This window comes from Cygnus olor, chromosome 6, assembly GCF_009769625.2.
Source record: "Cygnus olor isolate bCygOlo1 chromosome 6, bCygOlo1.pri.v2, whole genome shotgun sequence".
In the NCBI taxonomy this organism is placed as follows: domain Eukaryota; kingdom Metazoa; phylum Chordata; class Aves; order Anseriformes; family Anatidae; genus Cygnus; species Cygnus olor.
Window position 1 is genome coordinate 23,377,887 of NC_049174.1, and position 15,823 is coordinate 23,393,709.

Here is a 15,823-nt window from a genome sequence, read left to right on the forward strand (position 1 = left end):
TTGTCTTCCATACATTTCTGACAATAAAGACACTGTGTGGAGGTTTTTTTTCTTCTTCCTCTTCAGTTTGCTGATACTTAGTTTGCTTGTTTGATTTTTGTTTGCTTTATAGTAATACAAAGGAAAACTTTACAAGAAAATAGAAATGAGAAAATTAAATAGGAGGTTAATGTACAGAACATTTGAACATTCAAATATGACCACTGATGTTGTTGCCAAGCTTTTGACTCTTTAGATGACTAGAATTTAAGTTCTTCATCTTTTGAAGCATAAACCTCTTAAAGATACCTGAGAAGAGAGACATGAAAATAAATACATGCCATTTCACTAGTTTCTTCCAAGTTTTTGACTCTACATTTATTGCTTTACTACTTCAGTTTGTTAAAGTACTATTTTAAGTCACATTTTATCTCCTGCATTTTGTGAAAGGAATCGTTTGTTCATTTTACAAGCTCAAGTCAGCCAAGACAGGCTTACAACCTGGTCACTGACCAGAGAACTTGCTAGCTTTGTAATCCCATCAAGGTTTTATATAGAACTGGATGCCAATAAAACAAACGTTTCACCAAAAATTCACAAAATTCCAGTGTTTTATTCCAACACTCGATGCTTACTTCTATGCTTTAGGTCATTCTGGAGGATGTGTGGCAATGCGTGGAGAGAACCGTGTTGGTTATTGGGAGGTAAAAAGCTGTAGGAACTTCAAAGCAATGTCATTGTGCAAGCAAAAAATAAATTCTTATGAAGAACCTGAACTTACTTTTCAAAGACATTTGAGTTCCTGCTACTTTGGATGGGAGTCAGAAGCCAACCTATTTAACTGCTACAAGGTAAGTGGCAAACTTGAATTCAGTTTCTCAGATTCTGCATCAGTTTAGGAATAAACTGTTCCAAAAATATTTTGATAAAACATTTCTTCTACTTAACTGTTACCTTCCTTCACTGCATTTTAAAATGAATAAAAGTCTGAAGACTTCAATTGGAACTACGCTAGAAATGTATAAGACTTTATTGTAGGAAAAACTGCAAATAATATTTGATTTTTTATGGGCTTCTGAAACAACTTGCTCTCCAAAATCAACTACATTTATGACAGTGTTTATTTTACTGCAGATATTTCACAGTGAAAAAGTTCTGATGAAAAGAACATGGGATGAAGCAGAAACATTATGCCAAGATTTTGGAGCACATCTTGCTAGTTTTTCCCATATCTATGAAGAGATGTTTCTAAACAATTTGTTATATACAATTTTTGATAGGTAAGTACACTTTATTAACATCAACAAGGTTTATCTTAAATGTACTAATCTGTAAAAATAACGTATGATTTAAAGCCTTCCATGCTCTTTAATAGTATCTAAGGAAGTCTCTACTCTTGACTCATGAATTTAGAAATGGGTGAAAAGAAGTGGAATACCAACACTGTAATGTGATTGTTTTTGAAGATGATCTTTGTAGTAGGTGTCAAATGACTATTAATGTCAAAGTGTCTTGTGAGTTAACGTTCCCTGTAGAACTGAAGGTTCTGCAATTTGATTCTACTTTAAACATTTTCTTCTTTAAAATACAATATGATATTTTAGAAACAAAACCAGATACTAAACTATTAATACATGTATTACAGTATGATACATTGAGTTAAAGAAATGAATATGAGTATTTGCACTAATTAAAAAGTAATCTGTGAAATAGCTAAGGAAAAAGTGTGTGAGAAGTATGTTTCTGTTCCCATCACAGGACAGAAGAAAGACAATTCTGGATTGGATTTAATAAAAGAAACCCGCTTACTGGAGGGACGTGGCAGTGGTCTGACAGAACACCTGTAAATACATGTATACTATATATTTCAGAAACCTCTCAAGTAATATCTGTGTATCAGTTCCCCAAAATAAGCTGTGTGAACTGACAAATGTTGGCCAGGAACGGTCTGCTTTTTTCACAACCACATACTACATTTAAAATAATTGTTACAGTAGGGTTAACATTATACTACTGTTAAAACAGCCTGTGCAAGAGGGTTGTACAACTGCAAAAGGAATTTAGTAGAATTATAAAGTTTTGTGGATGTGTGCTTTCCTGCAAAGCATGTTGTGGTTAGCCCAGGATATGTCACACTGCATTGTAAAAGATTTCTGAACAAGCATGTGGATTTTGGAGTACACAGAAGGGTCAGTTTTTAAACTGTAATTAATTTTCAGCCTTAAGGAAAAGTGCCAGCTCTGCCGTCACTACTTAAGTAATTGCAGAATATGAGTGCAAAGTTCAGTCGTGTAAGGTGCTGAACAGCAAAGGCTGTTAGGCTTGGACAACCACTGCTAATCATAGAATCCTAGAATGTCCCGAGTTGTAAGGGACCCACAAGGATCATTGAGTCCAACTCCTGGTTCCACACAGCACCACCCAAAATCGAACCATATGTCTGAGAAGGTTGTCCAAATGCTTCTTGGCAAGCTTGGGGCCATGACCACTTCCCTGGGGATCCTGTTCCAGTGCCATGTCAAAAAACTGTTACGTTTTATAGCTATTCAATTTCTTTTACAAAGGTGGAGTCTGATTTAAGGTGGGAAATTGAACAGGACGTTGCAAGAAAATGAGTATGGATCCCATTTTTAATATTTTACCACCATAATTTAGGTAATCCTCTAGTTCCTTAGTCTGGAAGTTACTTCTCATGTTCTTACAATACGCACATCTCCATATCCTTCCTTTTTTTCCACTATAATAATTTTGAAATGCTTTATCTTGAATTTTCCCTGAAAAATAATGGCTGTGCTGTTTACAGGTTGTATCTTCATTTTTGGAGAGCAAATATGTTGAAGACGATTCAAGAAACTGTGGTGTGTTCAAAGTAAATAAAACAGTCTTTCCTGCCCACTGCAATGAAAAACGTGAATGGATATGCAAAATACCAAAAGGTGAAATTTTAATTAGCACACATTGCCTATTACACCCTTGACTTGTAATTCAGAAGAGACAAGAAAAAATATCTAAAAGACTGCTTTTTGTCCAAATCTGGAGTTCTCTCCATTGGTCTTCAGCATGAAATCATGGCAAAGCTACATGCAGCCATTAGGGTTTGTTGGCCAGTTACAAGGACTTATCTGTGCTGGCAGGTTAAAAATGGGTAGCAATGATTAGCAGTTAGTTAGCAGGAGTTAACCAAAGTCGTGATGTATAAAAGTTGTTAAAAATGTTAAGATTGCTAGGTGTGGCAATTATTTTATTTTATTTTTTTTTTTGTCCCTGGACGCGAATAGCAACATTCTTCATCATTTTGATTAAATTCTCACCATGTGGGGAAAGTAATTTCAGTTCAGTATCTCTTCTCATTATTAATCTGATATGTTTTAATTTATTTATGTGTTTTTGCAGGTGTTAAACCAAAGAATCCAGATTGGTACATAGCTGGTATGAAAACCTTTTTTAAATTTTTTGTCACATCTTGAAATATTATCATTTAAAAATGTAATTTAAGCTGTTGGTAAAAATAAATAACTAAACTGTTTTAAGTTAAAAATTTACATTGTGTAACCTTGTAGGAACTTCTTGTTGCTACAGAAGAAAACGTGCTGCTCTTTTGGTTAAGAATGCTGAAACGTAAGATACTGCTTAGGTTAGATAAAGGAATGTTGCCAGTATTAAACACATGAATTTGATATCCTTTCAATAATATTGAAATTGCCTTTTTGCAAAGTCCAGGCAACCCTGTTAATATTGCTACATTAACACAGGATATAATATAAAGCCGAAAGTTGCTAATTATCCATTTGTCATAATTCGATCTGTCAAATATGGTTCTGCTCCTCATTGTGGAATATTGTCCTGTGACAGGTGGCTGGAAGCAGGCCACGTGAGTCGCAAAGAACGTGAATTATAGTGAGGTTTTACGCCTGCACAGCTCTCGCTCTTCTGCTCGTTTTCTAGAACTGCCATGGTCATATTACCAAGGAGCAGAGTATCTTTTCCACGTAAATCCTACGGACTGGGACACCTATGAGTTTATCTGTGGCTGGCTTCGTAGTGGAATGGCAACAATAAATTCTTCTGGTGAACAAGCATTTATTGAAAATAAAATTAAGAAGGTAACAAGACTGTAATTTTAAAAAATAAACCCTCTCACTTTTTTTTTTACTGGTTATTTTCTATTGCATATTTTGGAAAGTCTGATTGCCTATTACTCCAGGTAGAATCCAAAAGACATTTTACTTCAGAAATAATTCTCTGGCTGTCTTTATTTTCCATATCCCTCCTTGGGGCCCTGCTTAGCTAAAGAAGTCAGTGACATTTCAGAATCTGCAGAATCATTGTGCTAATGAGCAGGTCTGTCTCCCTCAAGAGTTGTAAAAGGAGCAAAAAACAGTTGTCTGTCCCAAAGTTATGAAAGTAATTAGGTAGACATGAATTTGTGTAAGCGAAAGACGTCTCACATGTGTGTCCCACTTACCTTTTTCTGCTTCCACCCCTCCGTGACCAAGGGGATGCAGATACTAGCACAGCTGAGCTGAGTTCAAGTTTGCCCCTCATGGCTCCTCAGTTGTTCATGTGGCAGTTCTGCACCCAGCAGGATTGCTCCTGATCCCACACAGCTTCTTAATTGCAGTTGGTTCCCATTCAGTGAGTGGCAGCTGGTCTGGGAGCAGCAATGGTGTGGGACACCTCAGTGGGTATATTAGCATGAGGTGGGCAGTGCATCCAGATGTTTGAAACAGTCTTCATAGTTTGAATCTTCAACACCATGATTGGAAAGATTACTCCTGGGCAGTGCTGGCCAAAATGATTTCTGAATACTGATTTCCCTGCACCTTAATTTAAACTAGAGTTCCAAACCCTAGCAATGGGTCCTTATGACCATGCAAAATACGTCAGTTTTTCTTCTGTGTATGTCATCTTGGGCAACATTCCCCTAGTTCTGCAGCTTTATATGGTCTCTCCTGAATAAGTCCCCTTTAATACTGGACATATTTATATGGAAAAAGACACCTGCCTCTAAATTCCTCTCTGTAGGAAAGCAGAGTTTCTGTAGAGCTACAGTGAGGTAACACAAGTTGAGAAATAATTGCGGAAGCAGATGAATTTCCAAGAAACAGTGTGTTTTCTTTCAGGTGTTCTCAGTAAAATGAAAGAAGGAAAATACAAAAAAACCCTCATATAATAATTGAAAAACTGTCTGCCTTACTGAAGGCAAAATCCTACAGTTGTAATGTAAAGGGATAGCAAAGTGTAATCATTAGAACAACAACCAGTGCTGAGCCAGAAAAGCTCTCAACTTATGCTTATGTAGTTTTGCTTGTGTTATGTACAAGCCTTCTCTGCTTTTAACATAAAATAAAAACACAAGGACAGTTGTTCTCTAGTAAGATGGTATTTTTAAGTTTCTAGTGAGTTATGTGTCATTTTTGTCTTTTGCTAAAGTGATTTTGTATCAAGACATGATGAACTGGATTTAAACCAGCAGTTCATGGCAGAAATAGCTTACAGTGGAAGAGCAGCATAACTGGATATAGCTGTCTTCATCCACGTCTACTAGAGACTACTGTGCTGTCATGAAATTACTGTCCTATCTAAAACTGTATGCTTATGACTTCAAAAATGACAAAGCTGTAAAAATGGATGTGTTTTTCCAACTTAGGATCACTTAAAATAGCTAATCAGGATCCTTCTTTAAAGTCATATTTACTTACAAGAGATCTTTCAAAAGCAGCTTCATAACTGAAGTAGTGGATATCGTAGCATTTGATGGTGAGAATGCCAAGTTTACTCCATTTGCATTTGAAATTGGGTTAACTTCAAGCTTCATTTCAGAATATGACAGATTGAGCTATTTTAAAACCTGCTGCCTTTGGCTAAACTTTTGCAGTATAGCCAGGTGTGTCCTTAAATGCTTGTAACTGATTTTCTGTGGAAGCAGGAGTAAGGATGGCAATCACTAAAATAATAACAAGGAGTCTGGATAGAATTTGTATGTGCTATTAGAAAACTTTGTAAAGATTTCTTCACACGGGATTTAAAATCACATTTTTCAGTACTTCTGTAAAAAATGTGATGTATGCTGAGTGCTATGATTAGAAAGCTAAACTCAAGGACCAGTCAGTACCAAACCAGACAGCATTACCTAGAGTTTGTTCTTTGTCAAAAATGTCTATTTTTTTAATTTGATACTGTCATATACGCTGTTAGCTTATGAAATCCTAACTAACTCTAAGGGCTGTATGGCTGCCACGATACATGGAGCACTTAAATGCTTTCTGGAGAAAAAGTAACGCTTCTAAATGGCCAGATAGCGTTTACAGTGCCCTGTAACATTCATAACTCTTTTTTTCCCTGGTGACTTTCCCAAAGACCCCCAAACTGCGACTCTTTGAGTGACTAATCTTGAAAGTGAAGGCTCGTTCATAGTTTAAATCAGAATCAAGTTAGCACAGTGGTAATAAGTGGCTGTTTGAATTACATTATTTCTGTGAATTATCCATAATACTTTGTCTTTTAGGACTGGAAGTCTAGAACCTTTCATGAGCATAACAATCAGTCTAAAAAGCGTGTCTACGAATCCATTGTATGAGCTATAAGAAGTAATGTAACTACTCTCAGAAAGCATACTGGAAACATTAGGGCTATCAGTATTTTCATGCTCAGAGGAAATATTTGTACTTTATAACTTCAATAATTGTATATTTTTAGTAGTTTTGAACCAAGACTGCAGTAAGTGGCAAATAGGCTGTAAATTCCTTAAATTGACAACCTAGTTTACATAAGTTACATCAGCAGTCCAGTGGAAACTGGGGGCTAAATCATGCTTTACTTAGATGAATAACCTTGCTGAAGTCAGGCAGAAGTAGTCCCATAAATTCACACAGGCAGGATTCAGCACCTGTTTTTCCATCTGAACCCAAAAGGAGATGCTATTTGCCTGAATACAAACAGGGTCTGGTTTTAGGAGTTTGTTAATGCTTTGATAAGAGGGCAACAACAGTTAAACATATGGCAAAACATTTTTTTTTGTAGCTATCGAATAGTGATGTTCACTGGTGGATTGGATTGCATGCAGAAAATGCCAGCAATGAATTTCGGTAAGAGTGTGCTTCAGCTGCTCTGATTTGTACTTGGCATGTCTTGTTTACAAGCTGCTGTTCAGTTTGATGGGCTAAAACTGTTTGATGACTGAGTGGGATATTCAAGAGACAACTTCGGCTTTCATGTAGATACCTTTCAGAATATATTACCCTTCATTTATTTCCATGTTACAGTATTTCGTCTGAAAGGGGTACAAAAGATGAAAGCCAAAGGCTTGACTACCAACCCATTCTTTGTTTGTTTTAACGCTTAGTTAAGAAGTGGGCACTTTTTACCCTGTATCTACTTACAAACACTTTTAATGGGGGCTGTATTTTTAGGTCAGGACAGGGAAAAGTGTAACTACACTCTTAACATTTCTGTGCAGCTGGAGAGATGAATCACTAGTAACATATCAGAACTGGAATGAAGGGAGAGAACGAGATCTGCGTAAACCAGGGAAAAGATGTGGCTTCATTTCATCACAAACAGGTTTATTTTATATTTCCTGTTTTGCAGGAGTTGTGAATTGATTCTGTTGTTGTCCAAAGGGGATTATGTTTTTAATTGCTTTCAAGAAGTGCAGTTTGTATTACAATCTTGTTACATGGTTATAGATTGCATAGCTGTTTTTGTGGTTAAGAAAAGAGCAGCAAAGTATCGTGAATTTGCTCAGAGACATAGGTGACAGGGCTTAAAAGTGTATTAATAGTTCTAGTATTTTAATGTCAAAATATAAATACTCCAGTGATACTGAATCGTTAGTTTTACTTAAGAATCTATTATGTGGCACAGCAAAAAGTGTTGATGCGTTGCTGGTTTTCACAGTCACTTTTCTCATAACCAAAAGAGCCAGATGGACTGAGCTGCAGTTTTTCTTACTTTCAGAAACTGTTTTTATATCAGCAAACATTTTTAAATACTCAGGTTTCTATCTCATTTTTGATCGCACAGCCAATCTGCTGAAGAATTTTGGGTACCATGTTTTGTTATCCAATGGTGCTAGCCTCTAGATTGTCACATAGATCTTTCTTTTGCTACTGTAATAAAAAAAAAATTAAAATATTGCCAGTTCCAGTTTATCATTTCTCAGTCTCTGTTTTCTGATCTGTGAGTCATATGATAAGGTAAACATGTCAGGTTCCTTGGAAACAAAAAACATCCAACTTTGTGTTTATGAGAAGAGCTGAAAAAAAGTAATCCAGTTGCACTCCTGTAATCCAAAAGCCAAAACTGAACAGAAAAAAAAAGGGAAGAGAATCCTGCCCACTCCCATCAGCTGGCCAACAGATGGGAGCAGGTCAGCAAATTGTTGAGTGCACTGTGTTCCACTGAAAAATCTGTTTTCCTTCTAAGCAGGTCAGCACTGGATGTCAGTACCTGCATCTTGCCAACAATTTTCAATGAAAGGAAGTCAAACTATTTTATCTGGAAGACATCATTTCTATATGTTTCCTTTTTTTTAATTTAATTGATTTTTTGATTTTTTTTAAAAAATGATGATACACGCATATGTTACATGACTCAGCGTAGAGGAATTGGTTTAACTTAATAAAATCAATCTGTGAATAAAAATATGAGCCCCATGGACCATCATATGTACTATAACGTGATATGTCCAAATGTATTTGATGTAGGATCTTGACTTGTTCAACCAATAAAAGGGATACCCTTCTTAACAATATCTAAGCTAAAAAAACGTTCTTTCCAGTTCTCAGGTGAATATTGAACTCTGATTTTTTTTTTTCTTTTTACACAGGACTCTGGGGTGATGAAAACTGTACTGTTTCTCTTCCTTGTATTTGTAAACGTAAAATTGCATGGAAAATTGAGAAAGAGATTCCAAAAGACCAGAACCAACAAGGAATATGTCCCAAGGGCTGGTTGCACTTTGGATTCAAAGTAAAATATTTTTTCCTGCTGTTTGACTATTCAAAATGCATTCCATATTTATGACAGTAATTGGACTTCTTAAAGATTATTCAGTATTTGAAGCCTTTCTTCGTTTTTGAAAGGGCCCTTAGGTTTGTGAATACTGACATAGTGATATGAAGGTTTATGGCTGTTAAGTAGCTTTGTACACAGAAGTTGCCTTAATACGGTGTTAAATTTTACTTTAGTTAAAGGAAATGTATACTTATTTATGCAAAAGCTTTCTAAGCATATTTATACATATGCTATCAAAAAGCCTGTTCCATGCCTTTTCCATTTATGACAATTCTGTTATGGCCTAAAAACAGAACTCTGACCCCTTGGTGTACACAATGGATGTCATCCTCCTAAAGATGTGGTTTCAAATAGTGTTTGTCAAAGGTGCTTATAAACCAAAGCCTACTTGAAATTGAAGTTTCAAAGGCAGTCACTTCATTAGGCTTTTCTTAAACACATACATTCCTTAATGGTGACATGCATTGAGGTGACCAGGCTTATCCCGGCACTAAAATGCAGTGACTATAATGATAAATTTAGCCTAGATCACATTTACTTTTAAACAGTTTGAATCCAAGCCTAAGTGCAGCTGAACACCAATACCAGGAACATGGAAACGATCCAATACATGACAGAAACTAATGAAATATATAGGTTCAGTAAAGTGTGTGAAGTGTTTCAGTGGCGATGATTCAGATCCTAACTAGCCCACCTGATGGTATCCAGGGGTTCTCAGCAGGAGAGGTTAGACACTGAAAAAGCAGGGAAGGAGACCTGTGTCTTTATATGAAATGCAGTAGTATGCTACTGACCGCATGGCATCATCGGAGGCTGTGGATCCAGCACTCTTAATAACTGGTGAGCAGTTTAAACTGGAGGAAAAACAAAGTGAGTGTTTTATTTTTTGAAACAGTGCTTTTTGATACAAATTCCAAAGGATCCAGACCACCTGAGGAGCTGGTACTCTGCACAAGCATTCTGCAGTAGATATGATGGTTCCCTCGCCTCCCTCGAAGATGAACTGGAACAAGGTAGAATACTGGAAATATTTTTAAATAAATGAAATTTCATCTTCACTGTGATGCTTTACTAAAGTTTAATCTTGGATACAGATTTAGGAAAAAAGATCACACAAATCCCACTCAGGGTTCCACTGCTTTAAACAGATCAGTATGTGTTTTCTTTCCTGTTTTCCCAAAATATAAAGAATACATCACATTGTTGTCAAAGCAATCTCATTTTTATCCATTAATATTACTTAAAATCTGATCTATAGTATAGCACAAAGTACTAGGCTGGAAATGTCAGAGAAGTGAATGCTAGCACGTTCAGGAATATTTAAAATCTGTATTCACAAAAATCTGTGGTTGAATTCCATGCATTTGTAAAACTTTCTGTTTGGAGGTGGCAAGAATCTAATTGGCTATCTTTATTTGAGAAATATTTCTTTTCACCAAAAATGAAAAAAGTTTTTTCAATGATCCAGTACCCTGAATAAAGTTGTACTCCATCTTAAGTTGTTCAAGCTACTGTCACAATTTCTGGAAGACTTATTAGTTAATAGGCTAGCTCCTAGACCCGGCCGAAGTTAATTAGTGTTACTGAATTTATAGCTAGATGACGATGAAATGCCACTCATGTTCCTACTTTCTAGTAAGTAGGTAATGCCTTTGATTGGTAGTTTAATTTTTCAGTGCTTTAATGTGTTGGAAGAGACTTCAGCCAAATGGTTACCAGTTTAATGTATTTGATATTTTACTTCTGTTTCATTTTTCAGCTTTCATAACAATGAATCTATTTGGACGGAAAACTAGTGTTTGGATAGGCTTCCAGAGTGATGATTATGAAAAGTGGGTGAATGAAAATCCTCCGATGTATTCCAATTGGTCTCCAATTCAAGCAGTGCATGTGAGTATTTCTGAGGGTTTTAAGGACATTGAGTTGTTGTTTTGGCTGTAATCATCATAAATGCCACAAAGATAAGGCCTAACTTGTTATAGCAAATTAGTCTTCTCTTAATTTCTGCAACTTCAAACAACTGTGGGCACAATTTTATGAGCGTAGCTAGAGGTTGCAAAAAGAGCACTATCTATACAGTTATTTATGTAATTTATGGCTGTAGTCCCATTGTTTTACAATTTCAGTCAAGCACCAGGATTTAAATTGTATGGTTGGTATCTTATACTAGGTCTGAGCAAAGTTTATGAATAATACTATGAATTTCATATTTTAGTACATTTTCTACACCAAATTAGTTATTATTTTGGTTAATGTTTTAGTTTGTTCAGTGCGAGTTTGTGACATATTTTCCTATGAGGCCATTATTCCAAATAGTATTTATGTGAATGCTTATTGTTCTACCTAACTATTTATAATAGTGACTTTCAGCTAATTATGAATTACGTCTTGTTTTACATGGTGTCTTTTATAATTAATGTAAGATTCTGTGTTGATTGCAGAGACAGCGTTATAATAGTGCCAACGTTGAAGAGCAAGTTCCACTTTGTACACTGGTATCAAATAGCCCGAATTTTTATTTTACTGGAAAATGGTACTTAGAAAACTGTGAGAAAAATTATGGGTTTGTTTGCCAAAAAAAGCAGGGTAAGAATTTGTTTTGGTTTGCTTCTATTCTCATTTGTTCTCATGTTGAATTCCACTTTATTCACTTTATTTTCATCTAGAAGCAGCTTGTTAGAGGTGTCTATAAAACCATAAAAGATTTTTAAGGTAGTTTTACTTTGATATTTCAACAGACTAGCTCTACACTATTCAATAAATCAATAGCTGTGATGTTGAAGTAATTTCTCAAAAATTCTTTTGCTGTTAAATTTTGTTCCTAGCTTTGAGCTACATATCGTGGATTTAAGACTAGAGATGGAATTTGATGTTGTCTGTCATTATAAGCAGAGTAGCAGCATGAAATTACAAAAGGCAAAGCAGGATAATTTGGATGAAAATATTTGTTGTTGTTGGACTTGCAATCTCGGACCAGACTAGACTCTAGAAGATGTATTCCTGTGAACAGTGCAAGCCAATTGGCTGATCAGTCATAGCTTGGCTTTTCTTCTCCTGCTTTTCCAGTTCTGTCACTGTAACGTCCACTTGCCAGAAGCAGCAGGCTTTCACAGGGAACGCACGTTGTTTCTCTGTGCTTTTGCTCGAGCTGAGCGGCGGAGCTGCCTCTCGGGTGGGAGCTGCTGCTGACCCTGAGCACGTCCTGGGCATTGCTGGTGCTGCTGCTGCAGCATGTTTCCAAAATGGACTGGTGGCAAAGAGTGCACTCTAAAGCCAGGGCAGGGCTGTCGTCTGAGCCTTTGTGGAGCATCTCTGGGGGCTGTACTGGATGTGGTGGTTGTTTAGTATGGCTCAGCTTTGTCTGTCACCTCATAGTTAAGCCCTAAAGAGGAAGTAGCTCCTGCGGCTCTCCGCAAGAGGCTCAATGGAGTAAATAGAGTAAACCAGCACACTTTGGGCAGAACTCACATATGGCTCTTGCAAACCATAACCATGTTTGACATCATTTATTACAAAGCATAGTTGTGGGGAGTGCAGGAGTAATCTTGCATACAGTATAGGGAAAAAAATGCATTTTCCTCCTCTGATTGGTTTGTGTTTACATTTTCATCTTAACCCCCTTGCTGCTGCTCCAAACAGGCAGAAATGGCTTTATAAAAGGCTGTCCAGGAGGGAACCTGCCAGGAGGGATATCTGAACTGGGCTCTAATCTCGCAGTGATGCTTGTGTTAGGACTATGTCAGCATTTTACTGCATTTCCTGATTTAATTTTTTAAGCAGTGATACACACTGAAAGCTGGAACAAAACAGAACGCTTCAGTTAGATCAAGAGTAGAACTTTTTCTGCTTAGAAATCTCAAACTGTAAATGATTTGTGGATTACAAAGAATCAGTTAACTTACTTCTTTAAGATGCTTGTTAACACTCTTGTTAGCTGTAAAGGAAACTGAATTTATAAACACTCCACATCTTAGCGAAGCAACTGTTTGTCATTCCCTCAGTTATGTCTGTACAATTATTTGTGAGTCCACGTGTTGTGCTGTGAACTGAGCTTGGAAAAGATTACAAATAACCCTTCAAGAAAGAACTGCTCTAAATTACATGCGAGGAGTCAGGGTTAAGAGCATGCTGAAGCCCACATCTGGGATATGGCCAGATCCCATGTGATTTCCTGCAGACTTTCAAAGGTCCACTCAGTGGAACCAACTCGGTCCAGGTTTTCCTTTTGGTACACATTATATTCATTCACTCCTGTCATGAGTTTTGTGGTATGATGGAATTTCAGATACTGTTCTAGTAGTCAGCTATTTTTTGTTTGCTGTGCCTTCCTGAAATCAAGGAGTTTGCAATCTTTTGATTTGTTTTTATGCATAGTTTTAATTTTGAGTTGTTCCACTGTGTTCAAGTTGTCCATTTAAAAAAATAATTTTTTTTCTGTTTATAACAGACACATCCAGACATGTCATCAACGCATCTGAAATGTACCCTGTGCCAGATACTTTAGAGTATGCAAACAGAACATATAACTTAATACGTGGGAATTTTACATGGTCTGCAGCTTTAAAAACCTGTATGGCAAATGGAGCCGAGTTGGTCAGCATTGCAGACCAGTATCACCAAGCTTTCCTCACAGTCATTGTGAATCGGCTGGGATACAACCACTGGATCGGGCTGTTCACTGCGGATGTGCGTAACGGATTCACTGTCTATGTGATTTTTTTTTTTTTCATTAGCAAGCTAATAAGCTGTATCTTTCACTAGAACTTACGGGAAGTTTGCATCTGGAAGTGGAACTCCAGCTTGAGCCCTAGCTATGTTTTGCAACGTGATACATAGATTTAATGAGAGATGGTTTGGTGCAGTGAGTACTGAAAAATGAAAGCCATAGAAAACATTAAAAAAAAAAACACTAAAAAATTATATATATTGTAGTGTTAACATTCAAATTACGGTTCATTTTGAGCTGCTTTATGGCCCAGTAATCGCTTGCACTCGATGACCCAAATACTCACCCACCAAACACAACAGCAAGTTAGATGTAGTTTGTGGTCTCCTAGAAATAAGTCGGGAGGGTCTTTGGAACTGCCTTGTGTTTATAACCCAGCCTTAGGAGGGGTAGAAGGAGCTCTGGTCAGGATGCCACCAGAAGAAAAGGCATTTGTATGGTGGTAAAGTATATCAGTGGAATAATGTAAAATTTGGTTTGGCAGAACGGGCTTAACTTTGAATGGTCGGATGGGACTAGGTCCTTGTTCACCTTCTGGGAAGATGACGAGTCCCAGGCCTTTGGCAGCTGTGTGTATATGGATACCTCGGGCCACTGGAAGAGCGCAAACTGTGAACGACTTCTGCAAGGAGCAGTCTGCCATGTGCCACCTAGTAAGTTGGAGTTAAGTTTTATATTAAATCTTTGCAGCTGCAAATGTGTGTAGGGGCAGCGGAGGTAGCAATGCTGATACTTTATTCAAAACTGAAATATATTTTTTGGTATTTTCTTGCTGTATCTCCTATTTGCAAAGCCTTTTTTTCCTCATAAAATATTGTCCATCAGGTCCAGTCCATCTGAAAATGGAAAGAGAACTGCCATAATAGGAAAGAAACAGGAAAATTACTTTCTCTCTTCAGTGAATACTATATTATCTGAGAAAAATGATGATTGTTAATAACTTGGCTTGAAGGGAAATAAATTCAGTTTATTACAATTAACTGTCGAATGGGAAAAGAGAAGTGTTTAGTGCAAAGTGAAAAATAAGTCACATCTTCACTGATTGCACATAAAAGATTTTGCAACTTTTTTTTTTTAAATAAAGGTGAGAATAATTTCCTGTATCCTAAAATACGTTTAGTTTCCTCAGAGCTCTATCAATTACCTGGTCTTCATTTGAACATAGAATTCAGGTCTGGAACTCCACTCAGCCCAGGATTGCAGAGTCCTTGGCAGCATCCAGCTCTCCAAATTGTGGTCATCCTAGCTCAGGGAGGCTCTTTGGCACAGTACATTGTACACTGGAGAGGCTGGCTGCTGCACTCCAATGGGAAGCTCTTATCTGCCTCCGTGCCGTGGTATTTGGCATTCAGTTATCTTTGTGGCTTTGTGGAGAGAAGCTCTGCAGCCCCTGGAAATCCCTCAGAGATGCTGGGCAGCCCAGAGTGCCTGCTGGATGCTCCTTAACTCCCGGTGCACATCACTCTGTGTTAGATAAATATCCTGCTATTACTGTGCAAGCCCTCAAGGATTTTCATCTGGAATAAAAGCAGATTTACAGTTCTAATACAAATGTATACAGACACTAGATTTTCACTTTGAAAAATAGAGACATAACAGAATAACATGCTTATTAGCATTATTCCAAAACAGTGTGTGGTATGTTATATTAATGTGTATGTTGTAGTGCCAATAAAGCTGTGCTGTTATTTCTATCACAGAGAAGAAACTCACTGACTATAAAGGCTTATGTTCAGAAAAAACTGTTCCCTGGATCAAATTCAAAAACAGTTGCTACAGTTTTACCACAGTTCTTCAGGGCACAAGTTTTGATACTGCATATGAAGTCTGCAGAAATCAAGGTAAGTGATTATTTTGTAGCTATAAAATGTCATCATGATATCTTAAAAACCCACATTCTTCTGAAAATCACAGCATGTATTTTCTCTAGTGCAAGATAACAACAGTGGAGCTCATAAGCCAACTACAAAATTGGAGACTACGTACATCAAAAAATGTTCCTTTCCACATGAAAATACTCATTTCTGGCATAAGACACAAAACGTATTTCTTCCCTTCAAAATTGTTTTAAAGTGATGTGCGAAGAGTTTTATATCAACC

At 36.9% G+C, this 15,823-nt stretch overlaps 1 protein-coding gene across 1 annotated transcript in view; it reads left to right on the forward strand.

Annotated features, from left to right (window-relative positions):
• Positions 1-15,823, forward strand: part of PLA2R1 (phospholipase A2 receptor 1) — a 41,579-nt gene that overhangs the window by 20,492 nt on the left and 5,264 nt on the right. Inside the window, exons 12-26 of the mRNA XM_040561216.1 lie at positions 628-830; positions 1,114-1,259; positions 1,738-1,822; positions 2,783-2,915; positions 3,373-3,408; positions 3,925-4,082; positions 7,003-7,067; positions 7,439-7,542; positions 8,810-8,952; positions 9,893-10,010; positions 10,757-10,887; positions 11,439-11,583; positions 13,445-13,683; positions 14,208-14,376; positions 15,424-15,564. Coding sequence (XP_040417150.1) covers positions 628-830; positions 1,114-1,259; positions 1,738-1,822; positions 2,783-2,915; positions 3,373-3,408; positions 3,925-4,082; positions 7,003-7,067; positions 7,439-7,542; positions 8,810-8,952; positions 9,893-10,010; positions 10,757-10,887; positions 11,439-11,583; positions 13,445-13,683; positions 14,208-14,376; positions 15,424-15,564 — 2,016 coding nt within the window. The remainder of the gene's footprint in view (positions 1-627; positions 831-1,113; positions 1,260-1,737; positions 1,823-2,782; positions 2,916-3,372; positions 3,409-3,924; positions 4,083-7,002; positions 7,068-7,438; positions 7,543-8,809; positions 8,953-9,892; positions 10,011-10,756; positions 10,888-11,438; positions 11,584-13,444; positions 13,684-14,207; positions 14,377-15,423; positions 15,565-15,823) is intronic.